Source organism: Piliocolobus tephrosceles, chromosome 12 (genome assembly GCF_002776525.5).
Source record: "Piliocolobus tephrosceles isolate RC106 chromosome 12, ASM277652v3, whole genome shotgun sequence".
Lineage (NCBI taxonomy): Eukaryota > Metazoa > Chordata > Mammalia > Primates > Cercopithecidae > Piliocolobus > Piliocolobus tephrosceles.
This window is the reverse complement of record NC_045445.1, coordinates 3,808,939-3,827,895: the sequence shown is the minus strand read 5'-3', so window position 1 is coordinate 3,827,895 and position 18,957 is coordinate 3,808,939. Positions and strand designations below refer to the sequence as shown.

The 18,957-nt window shown below is 48.5% G+C and overlaps 1 protein-coding gene across 2 annotated transcripts in view; it reads right to left on the bottom strand.

Annotated features, from left to right (window-relative positions):
* The window catches only part of CD99L2 (CD99 molecule like 2), a 126,526-nt gene that overhangs the window by 2,836 nt on the left and 104,733 nt on the right, over positions 1 to 18,957 (bottom strand). For both annotated transcript variants that reach the window (XM_023202174.1, XM_023202175.1), the window contains 3 exons: positions 8,523 to 8,561; positions 6,947 to 7,066; positions 1,186 to 1,251 (listed from right to left, as the gene is read on the bottom strand). In XM_023202174.1, the coding sequence (XP_023057942.1) occupies positions 1,186 to 1,251; positions 6,947 to 7,066; positions 8,523 to 8,561 (225 nt within the window). The remainder of the gene's footprint in view (positions 1 to 1,185; positions 1,252 to 6,946; positions 7,067 to 8,522; positions 8,562 to 18,957) is intronic.

Genomic DNA, 18,957 nt, shown 5'->3' with positions numbered 1-18,957 from the left:
CTGGGAACAGAACTAGGTTTCCCTTTGTATCCTGTGGTGGACCGCTTAGCCCTGCCTGTGCAACTTTCCCCCTGGGACCCACTCCCCTGTCCCCAGTCAGGACTATCCTGAGCCTGGGAGTAGTTTTGGGCGGGTCAAGGGGAGATCAAGAGAAAGCTAGACAGGCCCTGGAAACAGCTCAGCCTCCATCTCCTTACCTAAACAATGAGCATGCTCCTGCCAGCACTGCTGGAAGAATTATTTTAAATAAAGTGCTCAACGTAGTACCTGTCCACACAGATGTCGGCCTCATGGCGGCTAACTGCGGCAAAGCTCACGACAGTGGATGCGACAGTGGAATCCATTTCCCCACATCTGAACCCAGGCCTATTTTAGTTAATTTGGTGCAGCACTGCCACCCGTCTTCGGCAGTGCTGTAGGGCACCCAGCTCCCCAGGACGCACCACACAGGCTGAGCTCCTCCTGGTCTCCCAGGCCTAGTCCCTGCAGCTACTGCACTGTAGTTCCAGTGGCAACACTTGCCTGAGCTGTCCTAGTCTCCTCGCCTGCGCCTCCAGGCCTCGGCTGCTGGGAAGCCGGCCTGCTCCCCGACCTCAGCAAGCCTTTCTGGACCTCCTCATTGGCATCCCGTGGGCACAGGTCATACCTGCCTCGAGCAGTCGCGCACTCTAGGCCTGTGGCCTGAACTTATGCGACCTCAAATTGCCAACGGCTCCTGAATCCAGAAAGTGCTTGATGACCACAGAAGGGGGAGGGAGGGGCACAGGTGTTGACAATAGGGTCTGGGTTTTAACCAAGTTCCCTCTTGCCTGTGGCAATTTGCAAAGGGAAAAGTTCTAGGTCTAGGTGAAAAGCTTCCCCATGGCTCTGTTCAGAATGTAATTGTTTTTGCTGATGGGGAGCAGAGGTGCCTGGGGCTCTGGCCCAGACGAATCAAGGGCAGGGGCTGAGCAGCAGCAATGCCCAGAAGTCAATGGCATGGCAGCAGATGGCCCCGGTTGTCACCCCAGCATCTTTGGGCTCACGAAAAGTGGGAGGCAGGCTGATCAGGGTGGGCTTTTGCTCTGGCCGGACATTCTAGAAGCAGAGGTCTCCGTGCTTCCCTGCTTCTCTAGCACAGTTCTGCTCAGTGCTGGGGCCAACTAGGAAAGTGTCAGCAAGGGACAGTGAGTACAAAGTCCTCACCTTGGGGCTCCTCACACACCACGGCTTCTAGGTTCTCTCCCTTCACGTAGTCTGCGTTGAGACCCTCTGCAAAGGGGAAAGGGCAGAATTAGTGACGCGCACAGGACCTGCGGGTCCCCAACGGCGACTGAGAATGCCTGACCAAGTCCTCTGCAGCTAAAAAAGCAGCACAGCTGCCCCAGGGAGCTCAAAACCCTGCAACCTGGGCCACCTGAACATCCTTATCCGGATGAAAACTGTTTGTCCAGGAATTCACTGCCCAGGAGTTCTCATCGTCGTCCTCAGAAATAACAATAACATGCAGCAAAGGCTTCTGGCACTCCATCCCCACAGGGCAGCCGCCACCACGTCAAGACGGCAGCTCCGCCCAGTGGAGGGGGTGCCCGGTGGCAGGGCTCAGCACCATCCACAGGTCCATGTGCGGCCGGCCCAGGGGCCAGGGAGCCGATCGCTATGAGTGATTGATGGATGCAGGGCACCGTGGAGATGCAGCAAAGCCTCCTGCCCACATGCAGCCTCCCAGCAATACCTGTGCAGAGAGGCCAACTGGCTTCTCCCAGCAGCAGGAAAAACTGCTGTGTCCACCCGAGCTTGGAGGGGCTGGCCCACCAACAGCTGCTTCAGTCTAGTTGGTTATCTAGGCTTTCTCCACACCTATTTACAAGAGGGATTTGGGGACGGTACCAAGCATCCCCTTCAGCCAGCAAGCGCCAGTGTTCAAGTTCTTAGAGTGGACCCCACTCCTGCTGCTGCTTGCAGAGTCGAGTCTGTGTCTCATCCCTGCATAGCACAGGGACTGGAAGCCTTCAGCCCCGGGTCTGTGGGAAAACCGGGGCATGGTTCCAACCAACCGACCGACCGACCGACCGACCAGGCACCAGTGCAACCCAAGCCATAGTCCTGGGCTACAGGCTCCTTGCCTAAGCAAGTATGCCCGCCACCTGCCTGCCCCGGCGGCTGCTGGGCTTGAGGTGGGAGCCAAATGGGTCTGTGACAAATGCGGGCACTGCTCTTTGGCAGGTGTGGCCGGCCCCACGCAGAGCGGGGCAGGTGATGAGTGCAGTGGAAGCTGCCCCAGGTGCACCTTCCCAGCTGACAGGTGGAGGCCAGGAGACACACCCTGAGCCTCGTGATCACCGCCAGCTGCCAACCCAGTGGGCGCTGGATCGTTTCCTGCCTGCGGGTGGCTCTCTATGTGCTCCCCAGGCACGACCACCAGTGGACAAGTGAGCCCTCACCACGGCACCTCAACTCTCCGCCAGCTCCCGCAACATCCAGCCTGGGGACACAGCACCTGGCAGGTGGCATCCTCTCACACGCATCAGGGCAAGCTAAAGATAGTCCCAGTTATAGCCACGTCGGTGAGTGCCAGGGAAGCAGGAGGGAGAAGAGTGGCAAGGAAGCGCCAAGAGCAGGGGGCAAATGAGTAAGCATGAAGGCTGAAGCAAAAGGCAAGTGAGGAAGGCAAAGCAGCGTTACCTTGACCTTCTGCTGCATCTGAAGGCAAGACACAAAGCTTAGAACCCTGGAGTAAGAGGCTCCCGACAGCAAACGTGCGGGCTTTCCACACTGAGGGCAAAGGCTAGGGAAGCCAAGGGTCCCCAGCAGTGGTGGGGACAGGCCCTTCCTCGCAGCCACCTCCTGCTGTCTCCCCAGGGCTTCGTGTTCTGCACCCCTGCCCCCTCTACCGCCATCTCCATGTGGCAGTCAGTGGCTGAGACTCAAGGGAAAGAGTGGGGACAGGAGGCCCAACTCCCAGCTTCTCAGTGTGCTCAGCCACCCCACAAATGTCTGCGGGACCCCTCCTGATTCTGGCCCGGGCTAGGTGCCAGGGACATGATGTACACGCAGCCCCACCATGGAATGGACGCTCCAGAGACTCCTGATCACTGAGGCGGCAAGGCGAGCTGGGAGTCGCAGACACAGTAACCAACAGGCCCGATCCCGCCCCATGAGCACCAGGTGAGGTCAGCAGGGGGCGCTGTGGGACCACAGGCTGGGAGAAGCTGCTCCAGGCCTGCTGGGCGAGAGGAGCTAGGTCAGGAGGGGGAACAGCGGAGGCCCGGGATGGAGAGCACATGGCGCCCTCGGGAAGTGAAAGGCCTATGGGAGGCCTATGGAGGGGAAAGGATGTGGTTGGGACCAAACCATGAAGGGCTTCCAAATGCCAAACTCAGGGGCTCAGCCAGGACCTTGAGGGCAGCAGGAAGCATAAGGGGGATCCACGCATTTTAAAACAGGTCCCCCTGGAGGAGAGTGAGGTGTGGAGGAGACTGGACAGGCACAAAGGTCTGTGGGACCTTCTGGATGGAAGATGAGGGGAAGACCTTGGCTCTGTCCTGGCAGGGGCCATGGCAATGGTGACAGGGAGGTGTGGCTCAAGAGGAGACCTACGCAGGTGGCACAAATCCCAGGACTGGGGGAATGCACTGACATGAGGTGGGGGACAGGAGGACTCCCAGCCTCTAGCTTGGGGAGACAGCCACACAGGAAGGTGCCACGGGAGAAGGAAGGTCGGAGGGGAAGGGCAGTGAAATCCAAGATGGACACACTGGGCGACGGGGTTCCTGGGAGCTGCCCCGCTTTGCCTGCTGATTCACTTCGCAAAACCTCACACTGGCCCGTTTTAGGAAATCAGCATGAAAATAACGTATTTTCCTTCCATTTTAATAAGACAGATACAATCAAGATGTTCACTTTGTGCTTTGGAAATCAACCTATTTTTCTCTGTTCCTACTGACACCTGAGCAGCCTCCAGCCAGCCTCTGACGTTTTAATTCCAGAGCAGGAAGGAAGTTGAGATACCCGTGATGGGGAAACTGAGGGCCCAGCAGGAGAGGGCCCAGGCCGGCCACCCTGTCTGCTCAGCCCCAGAACTCTCCCCATCCATGGCCCTGCCCTTGCCAGGCCGAGTTACAGGGCTGGCTTTTCAGCCACGTGCAGAGCCCGGAAGAGAGACAATGGCAGGTGGGTGGCAAGCGCACGATGCCTGGGAAGCTGCTCTTACTAGGAACTACAGACCTGTGGTTTAAGTAGTTTCTTTTACCCAGCATGCTTGTTAAAGTCTCAAAGCCATCCTTTGGCCTGGCCATGTCACCCAGTTTTGTAATGGGCATGGATTTGAAAACTGTGGACTGTCGCATCTCACCATTAGGCTAATGATGCTATAGTGAAGGATGCCCCGCCCCATGCCAAAAAAGATCTGCGAGTCCTCATTCCTGGAACCTGTGAACGTGGCCTTATTTAGGAACAGGGTCTTTGCAGGTGTAATTAAGTTAAGGATGTTAAGATGAGGTCATTGTGGATTTAGGATATAAAGCGAGATTGGAGTGATACAGCCACAAGCCAGGGAACACCCGGAGTCCCCTGGAACTGGGAGAGAATCAACTTCTATTGTTTTGAGCCACTCAGTTTGTGACTCTTGTTCTGGCAGCCCCAGTGAACTCATAGAGCTTTGGCAAACTTCACCAGTGAGCCCTTTTGGCTCCCGGGGCGTTAGCCTTTTTGTTCCAAGAGCTCACAACTACTTTGTTGCTACGAACCAAACCTCCTTGCCACCCCAACCACCCAGAAGGGGAAATCATCAGAAAATCAAGGCCAAAATGTATCTGACATGGTGCTTCCAGCCAAAAAAGCTCTCCAGCAAAGGGCCAAACAGGAGAAGGCCTCTAGCCAGCCGCCAGGACCTCCCCTGCCACTGTGGCCTCCACTTTGAGGGCATCTCTGGGTGTAGGATTTATTTTAATAATAAGTATTTGTTCAATGTCATTTTAGTTACCCACTAGGTTAATCAATCATACAGGAAAGATACTTTTCTCTCAGTTCTAACTTTTTCCCACAGGCCTGGTTTAATCCAAATCTGGGCTTTTATCTTTTCCCAAGAGACCATCTTGAGCACCTGGATGCTTATCCAAAGTCTTGACTCCTCTCCTGGCAAGCAGGATGCTCTCAGTTGTTCTCCCGAAGTGTCCCTGGCCAGGTCCTGGCTCCCTCCCCTGAGGGGAGACGAGTATGGAGAGATCCCAGCCCAAAAAGCAGTTTCAAATGAGGATCCCTGACCACGAGGAAGGCCACGTGTCCCAGAATTCCCATCTCATTCCAATCCACCTGCCAGGGGGAGAGCCCACAGAGGACAGCCTTGGGGCCTCTTGGACAGAAACCCCCTGTATTAGGCGGCTTCTACTTTTCTGCCAAATGCAACAAGAACAAGGTCAGAGATCAAGGGCTGTGACTATGTACCTGGTTGCCCTGGGCTCCTTGTTCCAGGCACAGCCCAGGAGGCCGATGCAAAACTGCCCCCGCCACACTAAGTGCAACTCGATCCTCTCGCCCAGTGTCTCCTTCTAAATATCAGTGTCCACGCATTTAGAAGGCTGGATTCCCATCTTTTTCACCAGTTAGAGGATTTCTTGACTTTTGATTTGAGGGAAAGGGATAACTCTAAAAACCATCCAGTCCCCAGCCCTGGACTCTGTCTGACCCATTCCCTGCTCACGCCACTCTACAGTCAAGCTTCCTGATCCACGGTGGGTCAGTGGGATCTCAAGCAGGGTGGCCATGAACAGGTTTGCAGGCTGTGCACTGACATGTCAATGTGCTCCTACAGTACTGCTGTGCATGCTGTGTGTGTCGCCCTGGTCAAGAATGTTCTACAAGAGTGAAGTAAAAATAAATACGACGGTCAGATGAATAAGCAGTTGGAGACTTCAGCAAAGCATCTTGGGATCCAGGTTAGTTTTCTGGGAAGCTCAGTTCAGGCTAGATTTAAGGGCAGAGGACCACAGCAAGGGTAGGGAAAGAGCCATGTGGGCTGTCTCTAAGCTTCCCATTGCATCAAAGGGGCCAAGGAGTAGAAAGAGACAAGCTACAGCTGAGTCACATTCTGTCGCTTGAACTGAAAATCTCCAGCCTCGAACTGGAGACATGCTCCACTCAGCAAACAGTGACAGAGCATCAATCTGTGCTTATAAAAGGGACGAGCGAGGTCTTCTTGTTCCTGCAACAGCATCCCCACAGGGCTCGCTGGAGTGGGGCGCCGATGGGTGAAGACAGGATTCCATTCGTTAACTATTCCATTAATCCATGACTTGCAGACTCACAGCTATAGCATGAGATGAAAACTGTCTTTTAAAAACCTAGTAAAGGGTGGTGGGGGGAACCACGTCATTCTTTCTCTCACATTCCTACTTCTTTGGAGCAATTCATGATTCCATGTAGTTTAGTTTGTGGCTCGTGGGGGGGAAGAGCACCAGGCAGTGACTTCTCAGGATGTGACGGGGGCACTGCCAGTGCAATAAGGGCCGTGGTTTGCAAACCCCCAGGAACCGCTGCCCTCTGCTCCTGAGGGAGCCAGCAGCGTGGGAGGGAGCTGCTGACGTAGGGCCTCCAAAGGCCCCCATCCCCTTGGCTGAGGTCTGAAGCTATGGGTGCAGTCCAGGGTCCCTCCCATTCTACGTGAAGGAAACATCACAATGGTCACCGAGCTCTGTCCCCACAGAAGTACCCCTGGGAGCTGGGGCCCTGGGAAGGTGAAGGTCATCAGGACCAGCCCCATCTGCTCTTGCAGGCTGGTTTACACTTTAATTCAGCCTAGATCTGTCCCCAGGGATTTCCAAAACTGTAGCCTCCACCCCCGTCCCAGGAAGTCTGCTTGGGAGTGGGGCTCAGGCAGGCTGTGGAGGGATCTGGATCTGTCCTGGACCCTTTCCCTCCAAAGACCTTGCCAGCTGGTTCCCAGCCATGAGGGGGCAGCTGCACTTACGCTGAATGCTGAAGCAGAACTTCTTCTGCTGGTAGGAGATGTAGCTGGAGACGGCACCAATGAGGGCCATGGCCAGGGCGCTGGCCACCCCGGCAATGGTGCCGGTTTCTGCCACCATGCCTGTATGAAGAAGGGGGAGAAATGAGGACAGGTGAGGTCAGAGCCAAAGCACCCCAGGGAGCAGCCCGGGAGCCTGCTTCTCCTCTAGCACCAGACTAAGTTCATTCAGATGCCCACAACCCCCAAGCCAGCAGGAGAGGGCCACGCCACACAGATCCGACTAACGCATTACAAAGACATGGTGCCTCTTGGATTTGCCTAGGACTTCTCATTTTCCGTAAGGACTTGACTTTTGAGGAGCTTGAAAGGGTGACATGGAAATGGTGCAGTGCTTTCTGTAACTGAGGCCCTGCAGGCTTCCCACGGGGCTACTTCCCCCGGCACCCCAATCTTCATGCTTCATTCCTTCAAATGGCTACACCCCTCTATTGGCCTCACGATTATCTATTGGAAACGTTCAGGGCGATGGCCAAGTCTGAGACCAGAGTGGGCCAGCACTGTGTCTCCTCTTAGTTGCTATGAAATATCTGAGACAGGCCTCAATCAATTTAGAAAGTTTATTTTGCCAGGCCAGGCACGGTGGCTCACGCCTTTAATCCAGCACTTTGGGAGGCTGAGGCGGGCGGATCACGAGGTCAGGAGATCGAGACCATCCTGGCTAATATGGTGAAACCCCCATCTCTACCAAAAAAGAAAACAAAAAAAAAAAGTTAACCAGGCATAGTGGTGGGCGCCTGGAGTCCCAGCTACTTGGGAGGCTGAGGCAGGAGAGTGGCGTGAACCCGGGAGGCAGAGCTTGCAGTGAGCTGAGATCATGCCACTGCACTCCAGCCTGGGCAACAGAGCGAGAAAAAAAAAAAGGACACTTTATTTTGCCAAGGTTAACGATGCACCCATGATACAGCCTCAGGAGGCCCTGACGACATGTGCCAAGGTGGCTGGGGCACAGCTGGTTTTATACATTTAGGGAGACATGAGACATCAATCAATATGTGTAAGATGTACATTGGTTTGGTCCAGAAAGGCGGGACAACTCAAAGCAGGGGTGGAGGTGGGGTGCTCCCAGGTCATAGGGAGATAAGAGAAAGAGACAAAAGGTTGCATTCTTTTGAGTCCTTGACCAGCCTTTCACTGAATACACAATTTCATCTGGCTCAGTGAATCTGCATTTTTACATAAGCAATTGGGCAGAGGAAGCAATCAGATCTGCATTTGTCTCAGGGGAGCAGAGGGACGGCTCTGTCTCCCTCTGTAAAGATCAGCCAGGGTGAAATTCACAGAACTGTTTCAGGGTAAAGATATTGAGGCCCATAAGAAATTTCCCTGTAGGCAAATTGTGAGGGAGGTGTGCAGCTTTTTCCATCTTTGTAGCTATCTTATTTAGGGATAGAATAGGAGGCACGTTTGCCTGATACAGTTTCTAGATGGACTTTTCCCTTGGCTTAGTGCTTTTGGGGTCCTGAGATTCATTTTCCTTTCACATGGCCAACAGGAGCCTCAGGATTCAGAAACCTACCAGATCCAGGGTCGTCATTGCTGCCGTACCGGCCATCACCTGGAGAAAAGACAAAAGCACTTAGTGCCAGCGGCCAGACAGCCCAGGCTGGAGCTCAGGCCTCCGTGAGATGGATGGCAGTGCCAGCCCTTCCAATCCCACCTATGCGACAAGACCCCAACCAGTGGATCCCCCGTAGGCTTCTGCTGGCCTGCAGTGAGGCCTGCTTTCCTATGCCTACCACCTGCAAAGCCCAGGCCACCAGGTGGAACTTTTGATTATGAAAATGGCAGCCACCTTGCCCTGAGCAGGCCTTGCATGCCGGACTCTTTAGGCACAGGATTCTATTTCACGTCTTTGCTACCAGCGGTGCAGCTGCACATAGTGGCCTCACCATAAGTCGGGGCGTGGGGTGCTGTGCCGGGACAGCCTGACTCTGAATGCCACCACCACGGGTCTCTGACGTAGCCACTGCCTCAACTACAGCTGAAGTCGCTCTTGGAACATAAACAAATGTAGGCTCACAACCCCTTATCCACTATTTTGAAATTCAAAAGGATCTGAAGTATCACAGAGATGGAGAACAGATGAATGCTGGCAGGGGCTGGTGAGAGCTGGGAGGGAGGGAGCGAGCTATGATTATAAACGAGCAACAGGAAGCAACCTTGTGGTGACAGACTGTTCTGTATATTGACTATGGTGGTGGTCACACAAATCACACACGATAGAACTGCAGAGAGTTAAATGCGCACACGCGCACACACACACGTGCACAACCCTTCCCCAGACAGCTACTCCCTGAGAAGCCACTGGTGCCATTTCAGTACCTTAATTAGCGCTGAGTTCACCGTTCATCCCACCCTCTTCTCAGGGCCGAATGCTCATTAATGGAGGGAGACTGTGTTCCCAGAGCCCGGGGTTCTCCGGGGAAACCGCCCTGGGATACTGAAGGCAAATGAGCTCCAACGTTTCCTTCACCAACCAGAGTCCGGAGGAATGGAGGTTCATGGATTGTAAAAATGTACCACTCTGTCAGGCAGGGTTGGGGGGCTGCAGTATTGATAGCTGGGGAGGCTGTGCACACGTGGGGGATAGGGGAATATGAGAACTCTCTGTACCTTCCTCTCTATTTTTCTGTGAAACTGAAACTGCTCTAAAAAATAAAGCCCATTAAAAGAAAAGATTCTTGGGGAAAAATGAGGTTTGTTATGTTCCCACCTAAGGCTGCATCCTTGAGCTCCATGTATTGTATAAAGATCCCTGATTGGATATGAATGGTTATGAACAAAGCATTAAAAAAACAAAAACAAAAACAAAAAAATCAACACACACAATCATTGCTGTTGGAGAAAGCATAACAAACAGGAAGATGGGGGTCACTGTGTGCAGCCAGATCAACAGAGAGGTCCCCTCCGCTGTGATGGAGGTGGCCGTTGTGATGGCATCCTCTGCTCATGTGTTCATGTCACTAGACTTCTATTTTTCTGGACTCTGAGTTATTCAACCTATTCTTTCACCTCAAGGCAGAAGGAAACAGTGTTCTCAGGTCTCCTTTCCCTTAGGAGTACTTGGCCACAAGGATTCCCCGCAACTTAAACATCACGAGACTGCTGAGCAACAGGCTGTGATAAGAAACATAAACACGTCGAACCCCTTCCTAATTTCCCCCCAGGGGCAAATGGAGAGAAGCGTGACTCTGCCAGCCTTTCAAAAACACTCAAAGCTCAATAGTCCACAGCTCCAGCAGTTCCTAACTATCTGACCATTTGTGATTGTAGGAGGGTCTTATCCTAAGAAGATGACAAAAATGTGCTTCTCTTCCTCCTCAAAAAAAAGTGATCCCATCCTGTGGGCAAGTCTTCTCAGATGGGCATGTGAACGGAAACTACTGTGAGGCTAAGAAACATCTGGAAGAAAAAACGGCCAGTCATCTTAGATCCTTCTTTCCTTTCTCACTACTGAGCCTGAAGTCAATCACACAGGTCACCGGAGCTAGCCAAGCCGAGGTCATGGCTTTGAGCCATGTTGGGCTACTGAGCTCTGCTGACTTCCTCTAGGCACAGACTGAACCCAGTTACCCTACAAAATGCACGCGGTGCAAAAGATGGTGTTGGTGATGAGTCACGGGCATAACATTAAATTATCCAACCCAATGCCATCCATGAAGATCAGTTCCCAGTAAAGATAACGTGGATGAAGGCATAAAGCACTATAGAAAAATTTAGAGGTAAGGAATTTCTATTATCTTGGGGTAAAAATGATTTCTAAATATGATCCTAAAGCCGGAAACTCAAAATGGAAAAGATCAGATCAGAAGTAAAAACTTCAGTACTAAAAGTGCAAGCAACAAAAGTAAAACTAAATTGGGCTTTGTCAAAATTAAAAACCTGTGTGCTTCAAAGGACATCACCAAGAAAGTAGAATGACAACCCACAGAATAGGAGAAAATATTTGCAAAATACATATCTGATAAGGAGCTGGTATTGAGAATATATAAAGAACCCCTTCAGCTCAATAATAAAAAGGCAAATCATTCATTCTAAAAATGGGCAAAGGAAGTGAATAGATGTTTCTCCAAAGAGACATACAAATGGCCAATAAACACATGAAAAGACGCTCAACACTGCTGGTCATTGGGGAAATGCAAACCCAAACCATAATGAGACACCACCTCATATCCACTAGGATAACTGTAATCCAAAAAAAGAAAAAGGAAAGAAGACAAGGGGAAGGGAGAGAGGAGAAGAAAGGAAGGAGTGTTGGTAAGGATGTGAAGAAATTGGAACCCCCTGAACATTGCTAGCAGGCATGTAAAATGGTACAGCTGCTATGGACAACAGTTTGGTTGCTCCTTAAGAAGTTAAACATGGAGTTACAGCATGACCTAACAATTCCACTTCTAGGTATATACCCAACATAACTGAAAACATATGTCCACATAAACATTTGCACACATATGTTCATCGCAGTATTCATAAAAGCTATAAACAACCCAAAGGTTCATCAACTGATGAATGAATAAATAAAATGTTTATGGAATATATAAGGGCTTCCTAATCTCTAATGTAAAAGGAGTCCTTAAAATATATGAGAAAATATGCAGAAATATGCAGAAATGAGAAAATATGCAGACCCCAGTAAAAAAAAAAAAAAAAAAAAATGGGCAAAGGACATAAACAGGCAATTCACAAAATATTTTAAGAGTGTCTAATAAGATATTGAAAAAGTGTTTCACCTCCTTTTAGATTCAAAGAAATGCATATTTAAACAGGATAGCATTTTGCTGTGAACAAATCTGCAAAGATAACAAAACTATAATGCCCAGTGGAGGTGATAATTTGAGAAAACAGGCACCTGTTTACTTACTAGTGGTGGAAATGGAGGTTGGCACAACCTTAATGGAATACCACTCAGCAGTACCACTCAAAGCGTCACATCTTTAGACGTGTCTGCTTTCTGTGACCCAGCCATTTGACTTCTAGGAAGTTATCTGACAGAAACAATTAGGGTTGTGCACATTTGGCTAGACAATGTTCATCACAGCACTGTGTAGAGTAGCAAAAAGCTGGGGGGAATCTCTGTACAAAAATAGGGTCCTGGTTAAATAAATTACGGTATATCATAATATAATGTAACCATTGATATAATATTTTAGAATACCCTTTAATGACAGAGAATGATATTATTATTGAATTTAAAAAATGGTTTCAGGATAGCATGATCCCATTTTATTTAAAAAAAAAATCACAAATATTTACAAACATATGCTTATGCATAGAAAAAGTATTCCAAGCATGCAGTCAGAAATATTACTAGTGATTCTTCCTGGATCATGAAACAACAAGTGCTTTTCATGTAAATTTTAAGAAGTTTTAACTCTGCAAGCCCCATGCAAATCTATCCACCCCTCTTTCCCACAACTGGAGAGAGAACTCAAAGAGGCTATTTCACAGGTCACTGGCAGACTCTTCAGGTTCAGTATGTTTTGTATTCCCACCTGCCTTCTGAGTTCACGATTATATGCCAAAGGGACTACAGTAGCTTTCTAGTACACCAGAAACCTCCCTGCACAGTGCATCACATGCTGCAATTTGCTTTGAGTATAGATACCTATGCATATAGGTAGCTGTATGGACTGCCATAATTCTAGGGACTGCTGCCGCTGCTATAGCCACACCATAGCAATAGGGAATGTCACTGTAGCAATAGTGACCACCGCCATAGCAGGTCTCATAGCTACAGGAACCTCTCTAGCTATAGCAACCACCACAGCTACAGAGGCCCTGTAGAAAGGAGGCATGACCTCAGTGAGAAAGTTATGAATAAGCCCTGCGATCAATGGAAGTGTCAGACCCTCGGCATCTCAGAGACAAAAGACACTGCTATACACATACATGGCAGCCTTGATTCCTACACAGCCATACATCTGCAGGAGGCGGGGATAAACCACACGGAGCTGCCCTTCTCTGACAGCAGCACAACCTGGCCTCACAGTGAGTGCCTGACTCACCTGGTTGCCAAGGGCATGGAGAGTAACGTAATGGTAGGAAGATTATAACTGCCAGGGGGAGATGTTCAAGTATTTAGAGACATCTATAAGTGTTCTAGACCCTTCTAATAGACACAGCAAGGGCTTTTAGATATTTTAGAAATGTATTTTCATTATCTAAAAAAATGGCCAAAGTACAAAATAAAAACAACTTTTTAAAAAATGAATAAACAAAGAGAAGAAAAAACCTGCTTCAAATGCCCCATCGTTACCAAGTCAAAGTGAACTGAAAAATCTACCAAAACATGGCTGCCTATGCTAGCCACTGGGAAGGGTACTCCTCACTGTTCCAGAAAGTCTCCAAGGCCCAGATTTTATCCATCCCCCACCACGGGGATGAGAATGCCCTCCCTCCAGGTAATACAATGGGTATCCCCTTCCAATCTGATACAGACCCTTAAAACTCTCCTTGTCTTATGTCAGGCTCCAGGGATACCAGCAAGGCGGTCATCTGGGAGAAAAGCCATGTTCACGCCGTGTTCCCAGATATGTGTTTGGGGAAGGGGAGTCTGAGGGAGCAAGTGGGTCTCTTCACGTCATAGAACACCAGAGCCGGGGAGCTGTTCCGCACATCTGAAACATCCTGTTTCTTTACATATTATGAAAGCTGAAATGAATGTGGAAATAGGTCCAAAGAAGAGAACTCTCAGGTATCTCTTCTTAGAACTAATCCCATCACAAAGACCCCACCTTCAAGACTTCATGTAACCCAAAGGCCCCACCCTCCAAATACATCCTATTGGGGGTTAGGGTTTCAACACATGAATTTTCAGGAGACACAAACATTTAGTCCATAACAGAAAGGGATCATGAGAGGGCCCAGATACTTGAAGACAATGACTGTAAACACAGTGAAAATGGAAGAGAAATGTTTTCTTCAAAAACCCAAGAGGGTCAATGGATAGACAAAACGTGGTCTAGCCACACAATGGAACATTCAGCCATAAAAAGGAAGGAAATGCTGGTGCATGCTACAACATAGATAAACTTTGACACTGTGCTGAACAATGAGAACACATGGGCACAGGGAGGGGAACATCACACACCGGGGCCTGTCAGGGGGCGGGGGGCTAGGGAGGGATAGCATTAGGAGAAATCCCTAATGTAGGTGATGGATTGATGGGTGCAGCAAACTACCATGGCACGTGTATACCTATGTAACAAACCTGCACGTTCTGCACATGTATCCCAGAACTTAAAGTATAAAAAACAAACAAACAAACAAACGAGGATCAACAGGCTACACTTGGAGGGAACTAATACTCAAAGTTACAGTCAACCAACCAACTGACCATAGTCAGCACCGTTCCCTTTAACCCTGTGAACTCTAAGTGAGGGTGTTCACACTTCACACTTGGGGACATCTCCAGATAGCCTATGTATGCAACTCAGACACATCGGTCACAGAATGTCTGTATCTCTTTAGAAAGAGGAGTTTTTAGTCTTGCCTCAGTGTTTAAGAACTGCATGCTTTGGCCTTAAAGAAATGCCATCTTGGGGTAAAAATGTGCCCAATTTGATTCTAACATTTTCAAAATAATTTTTTTCTGATTAAGAAGAATGAGGCAGTGTTTCAGGCCTGTGACCCCACAGTAGTTATGAACAAGCAGTGTATAGCTGAGTGAGCCCAGCATATGGGCCGCCAAATCCAGGAGGTGGTGATCCAAAGAAAGGAATCAGTACAGTAAAATGCTGGGTGCTGCAAAGCAAGTTTCACCTTTAGACCCCGAAGGAGAAGTTCAGGTAGTGCTCCTCTCTTTATGGTGTTCTCTGCAATGCATGGAGGGTTTGCACTTGGAGCAGACACAAGGCTCACCGTGAAGACATCCATTTCGTACCACCCAAGGCTCCAAGTAGTACCTCTTGAAAGAGCTATCAGTAAAACTCTAGCTTTGAGCAGACTCAGAAGCTTGGGAAAGGTCTACAGATAACGAAGGAGAGGGTAAAACACCGAGCCAGAGCAATGGAGCAGACACTGCCCAGGGGACCCTTAAGGAACACAGAAGGAAGACTCTCCTTCTGGGGATAGGGAGAAAGGAAAGCAGCAAATGGCCTCTTTCCCCAGCCAGCAGGGCCCTTGTCCCCATTTGGTTCCTTGTGTTAATTTATCAAGAGTTTTCTGACCAACAGGCCAGTGAGGGTGATCTGGGAGTGTTAATAACACCCCTCCCGGCTCCTCCTCCCCTCCAGGTTCTTTCCCAACTGAGAACAGATGCAAGGAGCCAGAGAAAGATCAAAGGTAAGGCATCTGCTTGATGAAGAGGCTAAAGTACCGCAGCACCCTCAAGAGCAGTGCTTCTGTGCACTAGTTAGAGGACATGGCCTGAGGCCACACGGAAGCTACCTGTTACTTCTCTCCCCTCTCCCTTCTCACGAAAATCATCCCAGAGCTCATGTGAGGGAAAACTGGGCTTACAGAGCAGACACAGGCCTCACCTACTATCAGAGTGCACACTTCCCTAGCTAGCAACACGGTGGGCCCTGGCTTTCGCGCTCCTTTGGGGTTCCAGGAGAAAGCAGCAGGTCATGCCACGATCCCATCAGTAATGTGGCCCAGAGGATCAGCAGGCTCACCCTGGCTTCGCCAATCAACAGTATCACTCTAGCCTCCACAGGGAGGTGTGACAGAGAAGGCAGAAAGCAAAGCTGAGTGTTTGCTCCGCAGTCCTCATGCCAGCAAACTTGCATGGAGGTGTCAGGGATACACAGGAAGCCCAGTCTAGCGGAAGCTAAAAAGATAAACACCACCCGCTGTGGTTGGGAATGACACGTGCTATCCTGCACCAGCGGAATGACAGAAGCTCTGGGACAGCCCAGGGGCAGGAGACGGAAGCTGTGCTGCAGAGCCGAGAGTGGGCAGGGAGACGGGACCACAGATGCGGGCAGCCTCCTGAGAGGAGGGGATCTCCAGCGATGGGTAACTTAGCACTTGCTCGAGGATGAGTGGGAATTCACAGGGTGGAAGGCAGGCAGTTTAGACCGAGGAACGTCACGTGCAGGCACTGGCATATGTAGCTACTGGCCTTTCTCCATGTGTGGAGATGACAGGAACCTGGTGGTCTAGGGCAGAAAGAACATGTCAGCAGACTAAGGGGCTTGAACTTATCTTGTAAGCAGTGGGGAACCACTAAAGAGGCTTTTGTTGTTGTTCCTGCTTCTTTAATTTTTTTCACCAACATCTAATTAAGAAAAATTTCTAACATACAAAAAAATTTAAAACTTCGTGCCGTGAACATCCACATTCCCAGCACGTAGACTTGTAATTAACATTTTGCATCACTCAGTTTATCTTGTCTGCCATCCCTCTTGTCCATCGATCTTATTTTTGTGACACATTTCAAAGTTACAGACATCAGTATACCTCAACCTATCGTTACCTAGCATTTTACATTCGCTTATGATTCCTTTTTTAAGGTAAAATGTACATATAGTGAAACACATAATTCTTCCACGTACCAGTGGATAACTTTTGACAGATGCACACAGCTATGAAACCAAGACCCCTATTCAAGACACAGAGCAGAACCATCACCCCAGAAAATGATGCCCAATTGATCTTATTCACACACCTAACTCCCACAGCCACAGGTCTCATTTCTATCATTATAGCTTACTTTTGTCTGTAGTGGAAGTTCATATAATTGGGCTCATATAATATGTCCTCTTTTTTCATTGGCCTCTTTTACTCAGCATGTTGTTTTTGACATTTATCCATGCTGTCGTATCAGCAGCTCTTCCCATTGTATAAATATATAAACGTATCACGGTTTCTCGATCAATTCTCCTATTGATACCTGGGTGTCTCCAGGTTTTGTTTTTGTTTTTTGCTATCGTAGATCAAGCAATGAGCATTCTTTTATAAGTCTTTTTTCCGTTGTTGTTGGAAGGGGGCAGAACATAGCTCCCATCTCTCTTGAATAGGGAATGAAATTGCTGGGTCACTAGGTAGGTCTATGGTAGTTTTAGAAGAAACTTTACATCCCTACCAACGATGTATGAGAATTGCAGTCACTCCACATCTTCATCAACATTTGATACTACCTTTTAAATTTTAGTTATTCTGGAGGATGTGTTGTGGTATCTCATTGTGGTTTAATTTGTATTTTCCCAAAGAATAATGATTTTGTTTTTTTGTTTGTTTGCTTGTTTTTAATTTTAGGTGCAGGGATACATGTGCAGGTTTGCTATACAGGTAAATTGTGTGTCACGGGGGTTTGTTGTACAGATTATTTCATCACCCAGGTATTAAGCCTAGTATTCATTAGTTATTTTTCCTGATCCTCTCCCTCCTCCCACCCTCCACCCCCTGATAGGCCCCAGTGTGTGTTGTTCCCCTCTATGTGTCTATGTGTTCTCATCATTGAGCTCCCACTTATAAGTGAGAACGTGTGGTATCTGATTTTCTGTTCCTGAGTTAGTTTGCTTAGGATAATGGCCTCCAGCTCCATCTATGTTGTTACATAGGACATGATCTCATTTTTTTATGGCTGTGTAGTATTTCATGGTGTATATGTACCACATTTTCTTCCTCCAGTCCTCCGTTGATGGGCACTTAGGTTGATTCCATGTCTTTGCTACTGTGAGTAGTGCTGCAGTGAACATACACATGCATTTGTCTTTATGATACAGCAATTTATGTTTGGGTATATACTAAATAATGGGACTGCTGGGTCAAACGGTAATTCTGTTTTAAGTTCTTTGAGAAATCACCAAACTTTTTTCAACACTGGCTGAACTGATTTACATTCCCACCAGTAGTGCGTAAGTGTTCCCCTTTCTCCACAACCTTACCAGCATTTGTTATTTTTTGACTTTTTGATAACAGCCATTCTGACTGGTGTGAGAAGGTATCTCATTGTGGTTTTGATTTGCATTTCTCTAATGATTGGTGACGTTAAGCTTTTTTTCATATGCTTGCTGGCCGCATGTATGTCTTCTTTTCAGAAATGTCTGTTCATGTCTTTTGCCCACTGTTTAATGGGATGGTTTGTTCTTGGCTAGTAAATTTGTTTAAGTTCCTTATAGATTCTGCATATTAGACCTTTGTTGGATGCATAGTTTGGAAGCATTCTCTCACATTCTATAGGTTGTCTGTTTACTCTGTTGAAAGTTTCTTTTGCTGTGCAGAAGCTCTTTAGTTTGATTAGGTCCCATGTGTCAATTTTTGGTTTTGTTGCAATTGCTTTTGGCATCTTTGTCATGAAGATTTTGTCAGGTCCTATGTCCAGAATAGTACTGCCTAACTTGTCTTCAGGGTTTTCATAGATTTGGGTTTTACATTTAAGTCTTTAATCCATCTTGAGTTGATTCTTGTATACAGCAAAAAGGTAGGGGTCCAGCTTCAATCTTCTGCATATGGCCAGCCAGTTATCCCAGCACCATTTATTGAATAAAGAGTCCTAACCAACCCAAATGTCCATCAATGATAGACTGGATTAAGAAAATGTGGCACATATACACCGTGGAATACTATACAGCCAGAAGAAAGGATGAGTTAATGTCCTTTGTAGCAACATGGATAAAGCTGGAAACTATCATTCTGAGCAAACTGTCACAAGGACAGAAAACCAAACACCGCATGTTCTCACTCATAGGTGGGAATTGAACAATGAGATCACTTGGACACAGGGTGGGGAACATCACACACTGGGGCCTGTTGTAGGGTGGGAGGAGGGGGGAGGGATAGCACTAGGAGATATACCTAAAGTAAATGACGAGTTAACGGGTGTAGCACACCAACATGGCACATGTATACGAATGTAACAAACCTGCACGTTGTGCACATGTACCCTAGAACTTAAAGTATAATAATAATTTTTTTAAAAAAGAGTCCTTTCCCCACTGCTTGTTTTGTCAATTTTGTTGAAGATCAGATGGTTGTAGGTCTGTGGCGTTTTTTGTATGTTC